The following is a 15504-nucleotide window of genomic DNA, read 5'->3' on the forward strand; positions in this document are numbered from 1 at the left end:
ATTTGGCACTCTCTATTAGTTCTTCTGTAATCTATCTATTTAAAAATTTTTCAGTAGAAAGAAATTAAGAGAATCACACCTCTCAAACTGGTCTCAATTTGTCTAAGAACATAATCGTCAATCAGCTGCCCTCTACTTGTCCACTTTTGTTCTACAAGGATCTATACTGGGCCCACTCATTTTTACTTTATATAATAATGACTCATCATCTGTTTGTTCTCCATACTGAAATCCAAATGTATGTGGCTGACAATTTAAAATATGCACATGGTAGTACTGCAACACAAGTTATTACTAAACTCACAAACTCAGTGGTTCATGTTACAACTTGGTTTTCACTGCATACATGTTCTTTACTAAGACAAATAGCTCTTGTGCAGCCCCAGATGTTTTTTTATCATGAGAAAAGATACAGGTATTTGTATTCAAATCAAATCCAATGTAGCTAATTTCAAAATCTACTCTACATGTCAACTGAGGCAGCAAAGATGTACACACACTACTTACTATTTTGTGTTCTTTGTCAATGTTGTACAGGAGTAAAACTCAATCCCAACTTCTATCTGAGAGTTTAACACATACTGGCAGAGTAGTTCTCATTTGGTTCATGGATAATCAGTTCTGTCAGCATTAATAATTAATTGCTCTCTGTTGCTGTCAGCTCGCTAATGCCAGTCTGCAGTGTACTTGATTTTTGTTTCTGATACCACTGTAATTGCTTGTGTTTCCCATTGTGGTCTTTTTCATTGTTCCATTAATTCAGCGTGATTCATTCGTTTCAGATGTACTGAACATGTTGCTTGTTTTAAATATTACAGTTACTAATTAGTAATGCTGCTTAATAATCTTTATTTTTATCTAATTTTAGAGTACCCACGTTATTAAAAATGTGGCCAGGTATGGGAGCCAAAAAAAGGATTTGATTTGAAAAGTAATTGAACAGTTAATTGTGAAATACTTAATGTTGAAATTGAAATACCACTGAACTTGAAGAATTGAAATAATTTACAGTGAAAACCACTTATCTGAATTTCTGTGGTTTGATTTTCCGTTGTTGAAATTTTCGAGAAGGTAATTTCAAGTTGTGCAATTTTAAAAACTTCAATTCAAAAACGAATTCAGAAATAAAAGTTAATTGGCCAGGGTTTCCAGTCTCTACTCTGAACTTTTCTTTCTTGGATTATATGACTGACAGAGCATAGCCCAAAGGTTCAAGTCTGACCTTTCATCTTTAATTTTGTTCACTCGACTCGATTTGAATTTTTAGATCCAAAAATGATCAACTAAATCTGAGCAACTTGTATATCAATATAGTTTTTTTTTATATTGGACATTTGAATTTTTTTGTCTGAATTTGTAAACTCTACAATGATGTCCTTAAGAAACAAGTTTCTGAAATTGCACTAGAGTTGAAACAATTAGTTGATTAATTGATTAGTCGATGGACAGGAAATTAATCGGCAACTATTTTGATAATTGTATAATCGTTAATGTCGTTTTTCAAGTAAAAATTCATACATTCCCTTGTTTCAGCGTCTCAGTTTTTAGGATGTACTAGTAAAAGCAGAATATCTTTGGGATTTAGACTTTAGACAAAACAAGAAGTCATCACCTTTGGCTTTAGGATATTGTAACAGGCACTTTTCATTATTTTCTGACATTCTATAGACTAAACAATTAATCAGTCAATTGAGAAAATAATCTGCAGATTAAATGATAATGAAAATAATCCTAAATTGCAGCCCTAAATTGCACAATTTGAAATTTAGATAGATGGTTCTCAAAGTAAAATATTTCAATGCTATAAACTCATTGTTCAAGTATTCAGCAGTGATTAAAGTTAACAATTAGGTGTTTAGTTGCTTTTAAGATTCAAATCTTTATGGCATTTTTTGGCTTCCATACAAGGGATGAAAACTAGCCTTTTGGCTAACTTTGACACATTTACCATTATGTCTATGAATATGCAGTGTCCCTGTTAAAAAAAAAAACTGTAAATAAATCAATCCCAACCTGAGCTGTACCTGGAGACAGAAAATGAAAAGATGTTTCATGTGGGACACTGCGGAACCTTTTTTCATCCCCCATCTGGACTACTGCAACTCCCACCAAGACAGGGTCGTAAAGTAGTCTGTTCAGCAGCTACAAACCAGCCAGAACACAGCAGCCTGCCCTGTCTTCAACCTCCCCAAGTTCTCCTTTGTCACCTCCCCAAGTGTACCCTCCCTCCCTCCCTCCCCACTGGCTGCCGGTGGCTGTTCACATCAAATTCTAAATTCTGGTCCTGGCATTCACTCCTCGGGGAGTCGCACGCGCATATCCGCAGGCTACGGTCTATCCGTACCCGCCAGCCTGTGCTCTGTGCTCTGCTACAACCGGCCACTTAGCTCTCCACTCCCTGTGGCAGCTACGTCATCGTTTCACCTGGCCTTGACTTCTCTTTCTACTGCTCCCCAATAGTGAAATGTCCTTCCCACTCCAGATGGGACAGCACATTTACTCCATATCTTCTATTGTGAAAAATGCCTCTCCGCTGAATATCCCCATTTCCCATATCTCTGCACCTGCTATTTAAAAAAACATCCCTTGTATATTTGTTTACTTGGATATTTCTATTCTTATTTTTAGCAAGTCTTTATCTGACATGATTACTTCAGGATCTCTGGAATATTTTGTTATCTGTTATCTGTCGCTCGCGATAACAGCAGCAGCTAATGGAATGGAAATGTTTCACAAAATCATATTGACTTTGTTGTGCTACATCATCAAATGTGATTATTTTTTATGTACATTTACAGTTTTTTTTCCACCTCACCACTCACCACCTCACTGCATATATATCAGTTTCTTCACTGCAACAATAGCAGTGGGCTGAATAGCTTAAATCATCCTTTGTTACAAATGATATTGGTTCAAACTGATTTAAATTCATATAGCAGAGAAACTACATTTCATATGTATAAAACATTAATTTTGCTACAAATTAACCATGTATAGATTCATTTAGGCATTTCATTTATAATTTTCATTTCTGACTTTAAGATTTCGGATCAGTTCAGCGTGTTTCTACATGTATGACGTATGCTTTTTAAAATTAGCAGTCGGGGGCACCCTGGTAGCTCTCCTGGAAAGGCTGTATCATGTATCAAGGCTGAGTCCTTTCCACAGTGTCCTGGGTTTGAGTCCAGTTCCGGGCCCTTTGCTGCATGTCATCCCTTGTCTCTCCCCTGCCTTACCTGTCTCTCTCCTCTAAAAAAATCCCCAAAAAATAAAATAAAATTCAGTCCAGCAGAAAGCTTTAGAGCCTTCCTTCAACAACAACACGTCAAACAATACAATGGACTTTTCTTTGAAAAAACTTAAAAGGCATTTTTATAGTGGCTGAAATATGTTGCATGCCTTCTCGAGTGTGTAAGCAATGCAGAGATTTTTCTCAAATAGTCAGTAAAAATAAAACTTTCTCAAAGAAACTTCCCTTGGATTCTTTGACATCTTGGGTTTTGCTCCAATTATCTGCAATATGTGGACACCTCAATAAGAGCCTCTGTATGACAAGACAAGGCAGCTTTGTTTCTTTCTGCTAATTTCTACAACTTAGCTCACATCTCAGCTCATCTGTATACAGCCAGTTCAGAGTATATGCAATAATCATAATTGCTGCAGGTTTATTTGTCACTGGCTCAGTACTGTATCTGTATTGTGCTTCTGGTTAATCACTTGGCCTCAACACAGTCCAAATGCACAACTAAAATCCATCTTTTCTCAAGAATTCTACTCATGACTGACAGCATTATTGTCATAATTTCTACCAGACAATCAAAAGTAGTTACATTTCTCAGGACAGCAATTAGGATAAGATAGGATAGGATAGTCATTGTTAGCCACAGAGAAAGTGCAAAAAACTCAACTGTAATTACTTTCTTTGAAGGTTTATTTACTTTTTTTAACAAACAGAATCCACCATATTAAAAGCTTTTGTGTCAGATGGACTCAAGAAGACAGACATGAGATGCAACACAACAACCACTGAGTTTCTGTTCCATGTAGTCATGACAACGCAACATTGTAGGCACTGACAATTAAACGACTCGAATCACAGCGCATGGAAAGTTTAACTTGTGACCTGATTTCTCAACCTTTCTCCGAAGCGATCGCTGAAGAAGTCTGAGCTGTCACAGACCAAGATAATCTTGTTGTTACAAAAGTACGACGTGATTCAAACAGGTGTACTGTATGTGTATCTCTGGGAGTCCGTTGTTGTCGCTGTGTGTGTGTGTGTGTGTGTGTGTGTGTGTGTGTGTGTGTGTGAGTGCGTACCATAGTGACATAAGGACACAGAGAGGGCTCAGCTGGGAGGAGCAAATGTATACAGTTTGCGTGCATTAGAACACCTGGGGCACATACTGTACATACACAGACTCACACACATGTATGTATGTATGCTATGCTCGCTTTCTCTCTCTCTCTCTCTTTCACACACACACACACACACACACACACACACACACACACACACACATTATGCTGTGCCACAGATACAGCTGACTGCTGTTAAAAGATCTTTTAATCGTTTGATGGTTCGGTTCTTTGACAGTCGTTCTGTGTGTTCTCTGTGTGTGAATCCTTCAGTTCTTTATGAACTTTCTCTTGAATTGGAGTCAGCTGAAATGGCAAGTGAAAAGGTCACAGAGTTACTGTTCCAATACATATGTGCTACATCAGAGATGGCTGACATGGGAGCGGAAATGCAAATACTTTTGAAAATGCCGGTAGGGTTTAACAGATTATCAGAATCATTTGATCCAACAATTCAGTTTAGTTCGCTGCTCTGTGGTGCTGGGGGATAGCTGTCAGTAAAGGTTACTTAAACATCCATTTCCATTCTGTGCATCCTGTCTGTGTGGCTGTGGTATGTGTGTATGTGTGTAGGTATGCTTGAGTTTTGAAGAGTTACCTCCTTACGGACAGAATCAGAGAAACACAGAGGAGGGAGGGGGGAAAGGACAGTGTAAAGGGAATGAGGAGAGAGATGAGGGAAAGGACAGCTGATATTTTAATCATGCGGGTTGGTTGTTCTGCAGAGCCCAGCTCTATTTAAAGCCCGGCAGCATCTGCTCAGTACCCCTGTGTTTTCAGGCACTGAGGGAAACGCACACACACACACCGTACATGCTCTCTCTGCCCTTCAGCTGTATTTATGGTTACTCTGCACTGTCATAATTCTAGTTTTACAGTTTGATGGAACCACCAGATGTGGAGCGAGCAGGCAGCAAAAGTACAGTTACACTCACACTCCATACACTCGCCTGTATAACACTGAAAATGTCCTCTAATATAAAAAATTGTGTTGTGCTTTTTGTGTGTGTGTCTGTATGTTGCAGTAACAGCACATCAGGAGGTTCCTACATTAAGCAGTGCTGCAAGGGTTTCTGCATTGACATTCTGAAGAAGATAGCTAGGAACGTCAAGTTCACTTATGACCTCTACCTGGTCACAAATGGAAAACACGGCAAGAAGATCAACAATGTGTGGAATGGCATGGTTGGAGAGGTACTTCCTACCTGTCTGTCCCTTACTACAATACCATATCAGTCTGTCTCTCTGACTTTCTATGTAATTATTGGGAAATACACTAATTTGCTTTCTTGCTGAGTTAGATGAGAAGATCGACGCCACTCTCATGTTTGTGCGGTAAATATGAAGCTACCGCCTCTAGCCAATTAGCTTAGCTCAGCATAAAGACTGGAAATGGGGGAAACAGCTAGCCTGGCTCTGTCCAACTGTACAAAAATCCACCCAGCAGCACCTATAAAGCTTACTAATAACTAGGTATAGCTTCCAGTCTTTGGGCTAAGCTAAGCTAACCGGGTGCTGGCTGTAGCTTCATATATAGTCTTGGCAAGAAAGAAAAGTGTGCATTATTTGTCAAGATGTCTAACTATTCTTTTACATTACTAATAATTTAAAATGTCACATTAGATATTTCATTCAGTTGCATAATACCACCTGTCATTATTTTTGATTGCTTGTATTGCTTGTACCTTCCTTCATAAGGGTGGAATGATTATTAAATGTAATGATTAAAGGATAAGGCTGGTTTCATTGTAAATTTTTTTTATTGTCAACAAATACCATATTGTTATACCCATTTGTTCCTACTAGAGAAGTGTCTCACTGATGTGTTTTTAATAGTTTTTAGACAACAATATAGGTCTGTGGCACAGGAATAATTTATATCAGGCTTTGATTACAGAGACAATACTTATTAGAAGAATCACTTCATTGTTGGTTTTGGTCTTTTCATGGGATTTGTTGACTTTAAGAAAAATATGGAGTATCATCAGACTTATGTTCCAATTGTCACCCCACCACCAAACCTTAAAAGACAGTACTGGAAGCTTCTATCACTTTTAAATTGATTCACAGATCGTTTCATAAACATTGTGACATTGGACAATAAGATATAAGATATAATGTTTTCTGATGCTGTAAAAGGTTTGTTTATATCATTAATGTTTGTTTCTAGGAGTAGAAAAGGTTTATGTTTTCAAATACAATCACTTGTGAGGCACCACAAAAAACTAATTTGTCATCATTAAGTCACACTCTTTAATTATATACCTGTAATTTATATAGTCAATAATATTTCTTATTGGGGCTTTAAATTCCATACAAACAACTATTTTAAGGTACAGATTATTAAGCTCTTCCACAGGAACAGGATACCTTGAGGCTTATTTGATCGCTATCGTTTATCTTTTCTGGAAATGATTTATTCAATCAGATTAAATTAAAGCTAAGTGCTGTCACAGTAAAATCCCGTAAAGGTTGAAACTGAAACATAAAACGTCTGATAATGGAACCTGACAATATGATCCATAGATTGTGGTAATGTTTATGGGAGCAGACCGCTAGAAGCCTTTAGACAATTAAATCTAAAAAAAACCCAAAACATTTTGCTACATACTAAAAACAACATCTTCATGAGCAGAATCTCTGTATGTCAGAATACATTCAGACACCCAGAAATGGTGGCACTATGAAAAAGACAGCTGTATTTTTACTTTTCATCTGATATGGCTGAAAATGCCCTCCAACTATAGATGACATTCTGCGCTTATACCCTCATTCACTGTGATATTTCACATCCAAAATAAAAAGGAGGAACATATCAAATTGTCGGATGTTGTCCAAATATTTACCGAGCTCACTATATTTATTTCTGACAGTGTAGGTAGTGAGTCATGCACCCACTGTACCCATTGTTCTCTCTGTCTACCAGGTTGTGTATAAGAAGGCAGTGATGGCAGTCGGTTCATTGACCATCAATGAGGAGAGGTCAGAGGTCATTGACTTCTCTGTGCCCTTTGTGGAGACTGGCATCAGCGTCATGGTGTCACGTAGCAATGGGACCGTCTCTCCTTCTGCCTTCCTCGGTAAATCTTTCTTTCTGTCTTCCTTAACCATAAATTTCCTTTTTTTTTTCTTTCTTCTTTTTCTCCGTCTGTCCCCCAGTGCGCCGACTACTGGGAGCAGAAAAAAGCGAGGTGCTTACATGTTGGCAAAATCCCGCACATAAAATGGAATATTTTATTCAGACAATATATGCTGGCCGAATTCCACTTGTACCCTGACTTTATCTGGGCCTTAACACCCTAAGCACATTAATATTTCTAGCAGAGCAGAGGAAGTGGAGTGTTCCAGATGTTTTTTGAAAAGTCAGCTCAGACAAAGCACTCTTGATGCTCTCCTCTTCCTCCTCCTCCTCTCCTCCAGTTGTTCAGATGACTAGAAACTGAAGCGCTCCTCTGTGCTCGCTTAATGTCTTGTATTGTCATTGGAGCGAGACGGGGAGCGAGGGGATGTATTGGACCATGCGCGTGTTGGTCCCTGTGTATCAAGCCATGTGTCAGTATGCGTGTGTGTAAAACAAAAAAAGTGTGTGTGATACTGCACGAATATATTAGGACGTTTGTGTATTGAATCAAGGATGTGTGGCGAATGAATGTGCTTTGGCCGTATGTATGTTAAGGGGTGAATGCTTTGTGTGTGTATTTATATGAAAGTGTGTATTGTATGTATGTGTGTGTGTGTGTGTGTGTGTGTGTGTGTGTGTGTGTTGAGCCTGGGCCAGGGTATCAGTGACGGTTCAGTATCTCTCGCACTCATATTAGAGGCACCTCAGTGCACAATCTCTCTGGGATGGCTAACCCTGGCAGTCACATACTTACACATATAGTGACACACACACACACACTCACACATACAATTTGTCTGGGTTCAACGTCTCTGGCACTCATCCCGGTCTCTAAACTCCTGCCCTGCTACACACTAAACACATGTAGACTCACACTCTCTCACACACACACATGCACAGATCACACACAAATAGATCACATACACATGCCCACAGCAGGGCACATCAGATCACTTGGAGTTTGACTCTTCTCTCTCCCCCTCCGTCTCTCTCTCTCTCCTTTTCTCTCCCCCCTTCCTCAACCATCTCCCCCGCCCCAGGCCTCTCCCTCTCTCAGTTCTCATCCAAGAGAATAATGAGAAATATGGAAATGTGCTCCGTCAAACTCTCTGTGACTAACTCCCCCTCTCCTCCCCTCCCTCCCTCCCTCCTCTCTCACTCCGTCTGTCTCCCTTTCTCCACTGTCTGTGTCTTCTCTATCATCTTTTCCTCGCTTTATCTCCCCCTCATCCCTGTTCTCTTTCTCTGAGTCTCTCTCCTCTTTCTCTCCGTCCATCACTTTTTATGCATCTCCTGCTCCTCCACAGTGTCTCTCTGTCTCATGTACTCATTTCCTCTTTAACTCTCTCCCTTTCTCCCCCTTTCTCTCAGAGCCCTTCAGTGCGTCAGTTTGGGTGATGATGTTTGTGATGCTGCTCATTGTCACAGCCATCGCCGTCTTCCTCTTTGAGTTTGTCAGTCCTCTAGGTTTCAACCGCAACTTGGCCCAAGGCAAAGGTAGGCTTACACACACAATCAGGAATATCACACCAATCGTTTCTCCCCAGAGCAACAAGCACAAATCCAAGCTTCCCCTGGAGCAAAAGAAGTGACCTATTATTACCCTGACTTTAGACAGTTCAGTTAATGTTGCTAGTCGAAAACACTGTAATCAGAGGCATCATCAAAAGTCAGAACCTGGAGCTGCCCTGCTGGCTGTGAATTAGAGATTAATGTTGTGTACACACAAAATTTGAGATTAATCTAACATTTAAATGAGCAAAAGGCCAATCCAGGTGTAGCAAGTGAATTATGTTTTTTCTTTAATTTTCCTTTTAGCACACCTGAACATGGTTCAGTAAATCTAAGCAATGTTTCCTAATTTTTCATCTTACACACTGATGCACAACAACAAATGCCAAAAATGTAAAACTATTTTATCACTATGGTTTTCTTTTACAAATAGTTTCACTTCCAGGAGAATGGTGTATCTTTACAAGATTGGTTCAACATTTTGGGAAATAGACGTATTTGCTTTTTTGCCAAGAGGTAGAAACAGATAGCGTGTGATGAACACGTTATATCTAATTTGTTTAATCTGAACAAAAACTGAAGAGTTAAACAACGTGTTGGGTTATGTGCCAGACTATTTCTAAGCAGGGTGCAGTAACTTCTTGCAGTCATATTTTCACTGTGAGGTTGCCAGACAACCTTTCCAGACTCCCAGTCTTTATGCTAAGCTAAGCTTTTGCTCAGTATTTACTGTACAAACATGAGAGTGGTAACAATTTTCTCATCTAACTCTCGGCAAGAAAGTGAATAAGTGTATTTCCAACCGACCTGTTGCTGATGAAATTCAAGTGAAATTTAGTGACGGTTGAACCTCTCGACTTGCAGTTTGTGGTGCGTTTCGGCTGAAAATTACTGCGTGCAGCATCACAGTAGCAGGTCTAAATCGTCTCAATATTTGTGAGCTGTAGGCATAAATAAACATCAAAGCCATTAATACTGTCACATTATATTTACAATGTCATCCCCCTGAAGGAAGCACGATGCCCTCAAACTGGATCACAAGACTTTTTGTTTTAACTGTTCTTTTGGAAGATTTTCTTCAGCATTTTTTCAGCTGCTGGTAGGCAACAGTAACGCAGGAATTTCAGAGAAAAAGACAAGAATTTATATTGTAATGTACATTATTACATGACAAACATCTGTTTTTTAACCCCAAAATCAGCCTCATACTATCAGCTGAAAACATGAGTTTAAGGTTTACTTGCCTTGACCTTTCTTGGTTCTTCAGCACAGTCTTTTTTTTATTTCTCCTTCTGCTCCCCTGCCTCTCTCTCAGACCCACATGGCCCATCGTTCACCATTGGTAAGGCTATATGGCTGCTGTGGGGTCTGGTGTTCAACAACTCTGTGCCTGTGCAGAACCCAAAGGGCACCACCAGTAAGTTCATCGTATCAGTGTGGGCCTTCTTTGCTGTCATCTTCCTGGCCTCCTACACTGCCAACCTGGCTGCCTTCATGATCCAGGAAGAGTTTGTGGACCAAGTCACTGGACTGTCTGACAAGAAGGTGGGATTACACACATATGGACACGCAGAAACACACACATACACACAGAAGAAACTAAACGCATTCACAGTCAGGGTTGCTCTTGTAATGGATGCCAGCCCTGCGGCCAGACAGGACTCTCCAGGGAGTGCCCTTGGGCTTCAACAGCCCAAACCCTCTGGCCGTAGCTGTCACCACACTAACACTGCCAGCACAGCAGACCCAGGGGTGCACACAGACACATACACACACAGGCTGCAAAGATCAAAGACGTGTGTGTTTGTGTTTGGATGTGTGTGTGTGTGTGTCTGTGTGTGTAGTTTGCAAAGGCTGGCAGTGTCAGCAGAACCCCAGCCAGTCTTACGCTAGACTGGACACACAATGATGATGACTGATGAGTCCACTCGACTGTCTCTCCCTCCTCCTTTCTCCTTTGTCTCTTCTCCACTCTTCCTCCTCTCTGTGTGTCTCTCCTTCACTTTAACACTTTTGCTCCCTCTCTTACTTGGAATTCCTTTCTTCTCCTCCCTTTTCTCTTATTTTGCCTTGCTGTCGCTCACATCTGTTATTTGACTTTTAGCTTCTTTGTTTTTATTTTTTCTTTCCTTTTTTGTGCTCTTGTCTCCTCCTGTCAGATCCCTCTTTAAACAACCGATCTCTCTTTTGCTCTCCTTCTTTCTCTTCCTGCAGTTCCAGAGTCCATACTCCTATTCCCCTCCATTTCGCTTCGGGACAGTTCCTAACGGCAGCACCGAGCGCAACATCAGGAAGAACTATCCAGATATGCATCAGTACATGACCAAATACCATCAGAGTGGCGTCCAGGATGCGCTGGTCAGCCTCAAGACTGGGTACTGTAAACTTGTCAAGCCAACTCACATCAAGTTGAGATTTATTATACCTGAGAGGGTAATTCTGTTTGCAGACAGCATGTATGCTTAAGAACATGTGAAAACAAACAAAAAAAGACATTGCTTCACACAGAAACCTGGCCCCATGGGGCCCAGCACTAGCTCATGCTAAAATGCTGCAGTAACTGTACTCAGTGTTTCTGTCACAGACGGTAAAATGCAAACGCTGTCTGCAAGTGCTCATTATTGAGTCTTGTTGGTGCTGGAAAGAGGGAGCTGCCAAAACAGGGAGAGTGTAATTTGTTCTGGAGTTTGCTACCTTTATTCTCCCTCCTAAACACACTAATGGAAGGATGGCTGCAGTGCTTTTAGTTGTTCATTAGTTTTGTGTGCTTTGATCTTTAGGGTATTTTCTCCAAATATAATTTTACTTTTTGCTTTTCCCTCTCTGCAATTGCTTTATTGATACTGCATTTCAAATAGATAAGGTTTGTTTCTCATATCTCATACATTAGGCATTGTTTATACAACATCAAAACTGTATAACTCACGTGTTCAGCAGAATCATCAGTGTTTAATTCAATTCTTCAGCAAAAGTGGTTGTTTACACAGAAGACAATGTAAACACTTTAGAGTTGTTGTTAAAATTTCAGTCAAGTCCTGAAAAAGGCTGTGACACAAAATACACATTTAAAATGCTCTATACTTTATTGAATCTGCAGTATATTTTTAAAAAAATGCTATGTGCACTTAAACGAATACATATTAGTCTCAAATTCTCTGTGTAGTTTTCAAACAACAGATACTCAATAACATATGTCCCTTGGTGCAGTTTTTATATTTATGCATACATATCTCACACAGAGGGTCCCAGGGAGATAGCACCAGGGCATATTCATAGGGTTATAAACAGAGTTATATTATAAACACAAGTTGTAAACAGAGTTCTGCTGCTATATAGGCTTGTGATATTGGCTCCGTTACATTGTGTCTGGTTATTACATGGATTGTTGAATACTCGATTCTGATTGGTCAATTATCGCATTCTACGGTCTGTTATTTCTGAAGAGCAGACCGCTGCTATGAATAACAGACTGTTACTATGGACGCAGTTCTGATCGTAGCCTCTGGAGTCCAGTCAATCTGCAGAAAGAAGTCCTGTGGCAAAAAAAAACCCATTTTAAAATAATTTTTAAATCAATTAAATGAATATTTGGTGTCAAATTATTGATTTATTTAGTAAGTATCCGTGTAATAAGTGGGATAATGTAAAGCGAGCTGGTCATCATTGCGAAATTAATTTGTGTCGGGGTCCTGCATCGCCCTGTCAGGGTTAATTTCACAATAATGACCAGCTCGCTGTACATTATCCCTTACTTAACAGTCATACATCAAGCTTCTGTTTTTGCTGAGCTCAGATGTATCAGGCCCACATAGGGGGATTGTCGTGTCAGATGCAAATTGTGGCCCCTTTGTTTGAATTCAGCTTGTCATGTCAGAAGAATGACAAAACCTGCGAGTAAAAGATTATAGCTCAGTGCAAACAAAGACATTCTCGTGTGCGTGAATATTTACTGCATCAGCATACACACCAGAGAGTGCTCTCAGACAGAGTCCAAGCTGAGAATTCCAGCTCCAAGAAAACAGAGCATTGTGAGTAAACCAACTGGTTTGTTTATGGATCTGAGGAACATTGTTATTGTCACAACACTGCGTGTACATTATGCTCAGTAGTGAAGACTGTTGTGGTCTTTAGAACTGAAGCCTGATGGATCAAATTTCACATAGTCTTCTTTTACCATCAAATGCGGACAAACCCCCAAAACATTATTAAATTATTGTTAATATTACATTATTACATTAGTTTAATTAAGTTTTTTCAATTGAAATAAAAGACATATAGAGACCCATCATTTGCGACCCATTAAGACAGTGGTTCCCCACCTGGCTTATTGTGAGCAATTTCTACTTGTGACCCCTTGTCACAGCCTGTTAAAAAAAAAAAAAATAATAATAATAATAATAATATATATATATATGTGTGTGTGTGTGTGTTGTTTTTTTTCTCCTCAGATTATTTCATTTAAAGGGTTTTTAGAAATGAAAGTATCAAGTATTTCACAAGAAAAAAGCAAAAAATTATAGAAAAGTCTGGAAAAAAAATTAAAATTAATTTGTTTAAGAGAATTATTGTTTTTCTTTCTTCTTCCTTAAATCATCTTGAGACCCATCTGATTTATCTTGGGACCCCCTGGGGTGTGGCAGCCCTCAGGTTGGGAACCACTACTTTTGACATTTTGGAAAATACACTTATACGCTTTCTTGCATGGAGTTAGATGAGGAGATTGATACCACTCTCATGTCTGTATGCTAAATATGAAGCTCCAGCCATCAGCGAGTTAGCTTAGCTTATCATAAAGACTGGAAACAGGGGGAAACAACTAGCCTGGCTCTGTCCAAAATCTGTAAAAAAAAAAAAAAAAAAAAAAATCTACCTACCAGCAGCTCTTAAGCTCACTAATTAATTAATATGTTATATCTCATTTGTTTAATCTGTTTAAAAACCAAAGTGTAAAAAGGACACATTGTGGTTTGTATGCTAAGCTAACTGTCTCCTGGCTGTAGCTTCATATTTAACAGACAGACATGAGAGTGACATTAATGTTCTCTTCTCACTCTTGGCAAGAAAGCAAATTATATTATAATATTTTCAAATAATGTTTCCTAAAATGTTGAACTATTTCTTCAGATATGATAGCCCCAAAGTTGTCCTTGTTACAAAACAAAGTGTAAAAATGACAGTTTGTGGTTTTACGGGAGGGTTTGTGCGGGACTATTTCTTGGCCTGACGCAATGACTGCTGGTTACATGGCAACCCACAAGACTCCAGGCTGTCGCTTCATATATAACTGACAGATATAACAGTACGCTCATATCTCTCGGCAAAAAAGTGAATAATCATACTTCCCAAAATGACGATCTACCTTTAAAGTCTATAAAGTGCACCAATTTCTGCTCGCAGCTGAATTACAAGCAGTTCAGTAATGTCCTCTTTCCGGATTGTTTTAACAGAATCGTTTTTAGAGGCCTGAATAGGTAAAAATATTCAGTATATCTGAAAAGTGAGAAGAAATAAACCTAAATACCTACATTTTTGCGGCAGAAATATGTTTTTTTTTACTCTATCCTTTCATGTCACAATCCCTAAGATTTATCATCCCCTTGACAGGCTGGTCTAGGTAGTAAATCCAGAACATGTGTTTCTCTTACAGAAAGCTGGATGCTTTCATTTACGACGCTGCTGTGCTGAACTATATGGCGGGCAGAGACGACGGCTGTAAGCTGGTTACCATCGGCAGCGGTTACATCTTTGCCACCACAGGTTATGGTATCGCCTTGCAGAAAGGATCCTACTGGAAACGCCTGGTTGATCTGGCCATACTGGGCATCATAGGAGATGGTGAGGCACTTGCATGCATCCACATTCTGCACCATGTCAGTCAAGTTTAAGTTTCTAAGTTGTTCCAGGCCTGTAGTGTTATTACAGTTGTGCCATTGCTCAGCTTTCCCTCCTCCCCCCCCCACCCCAACACTCTCCCTCTCTTCTCCCTCCCTCTGTCAGAAAGCTATCAGGGGCTGGTCTTAACACACCATTTCATCATCATTACTCTGTGTGGGTTTGTGTGTGCGCGTGTGTGTCCACCATGTCCTGTTATGTTTACTCCTCCAGATTGTTCTGTATAATAAGCTGTGAGATGGTGCGAATGGAAGAAAGAGAATGAGCCAGACAGAAATCAAACTGCTGAAACCACTAAAGCGCTTCGTTTCACACCCGGCCTTTTTATTCAGGGCAAACACCCGCATGCGCATGCAACACACAAATACACTCGGTCTGATAATAATTCCTCCCATGTTTTCTCATCACTCCATCATTATCAATTCTTCCCTCTCCTCCTACAACCATTTTTTCACTCCACCTCCTGTCTCCTTTCCATTACGATCTATTTACCACTTCACCTCTCTCCTCTCCTCCCTTTTCCTCTCCATCTTCCCTTGTAATGAAATGCCCTTTTTCCCACCACACCTCTCTTATTCCCTCTACTGCCCATCCCCTCCCTCTCTTTTTCTCTCTCCCTCCTT

General features: G+C 39.7%; 1 protein-coding gene across 8 annotated transcripts in view; it reads left to right on the top strand.

Annotated features, from left to right (window-relative positions):
* The window catches only part of grin2ab (glutamate receptor, ionotropic, N-methyl D-aspartate 2A, b), a 108627-nt gene that overhangs the window by 85228 nt on the left and 7895 nt on the right, over nucleotides 1-15504 (top strand). For all 8 annotated transcript variants that reach the window (XM_044190184.1, XM_044190183.1, XM_044190181.1 and 5 more), the window contains 6 exons: nucleotides 5382-5550; nucleotides 7283-7436; nucleotides 8849-8974; nucleotides 10305-10534; nucleotides 11204-11364; nucleotides 14637-14824. In XM_044190184.1, coding sequence (XP_044046119.1) covers nucleotides 5382-5550; nucleotides 7283-7436; nucleotides 8849-8974; nucleotides 10305-10534; nucleotides 11204-11364; nucleotides 14637-14824 — 1028 coding nt within the window. The remainder of the gene's footprint in view (nucleotides 1-5381; nucleotides 5551-7282; nucleotides 7437-8848; nucleotides 8975-10304; nucleotides 10535-11203; nucleotides 11365-14636; nucleotides 14825-15504) is intronic.

Source organism: Siniperca chuatsi, linkage group LG3 (assembly GCF_020085105.1).
Source record: "Siniperca chuatsi isolate FFG_IHB_CAS linkage group LG3, ASM2008510v1, whole genome shotgun sequence".
In the NCBI taxonomy this organism is placed as follows: Eukaryota; Metazoa; Chordata; class Actinopteri; order Centrarchiformes; family Sinipercidae; genus Siniperca; species Siniperca chuatsi.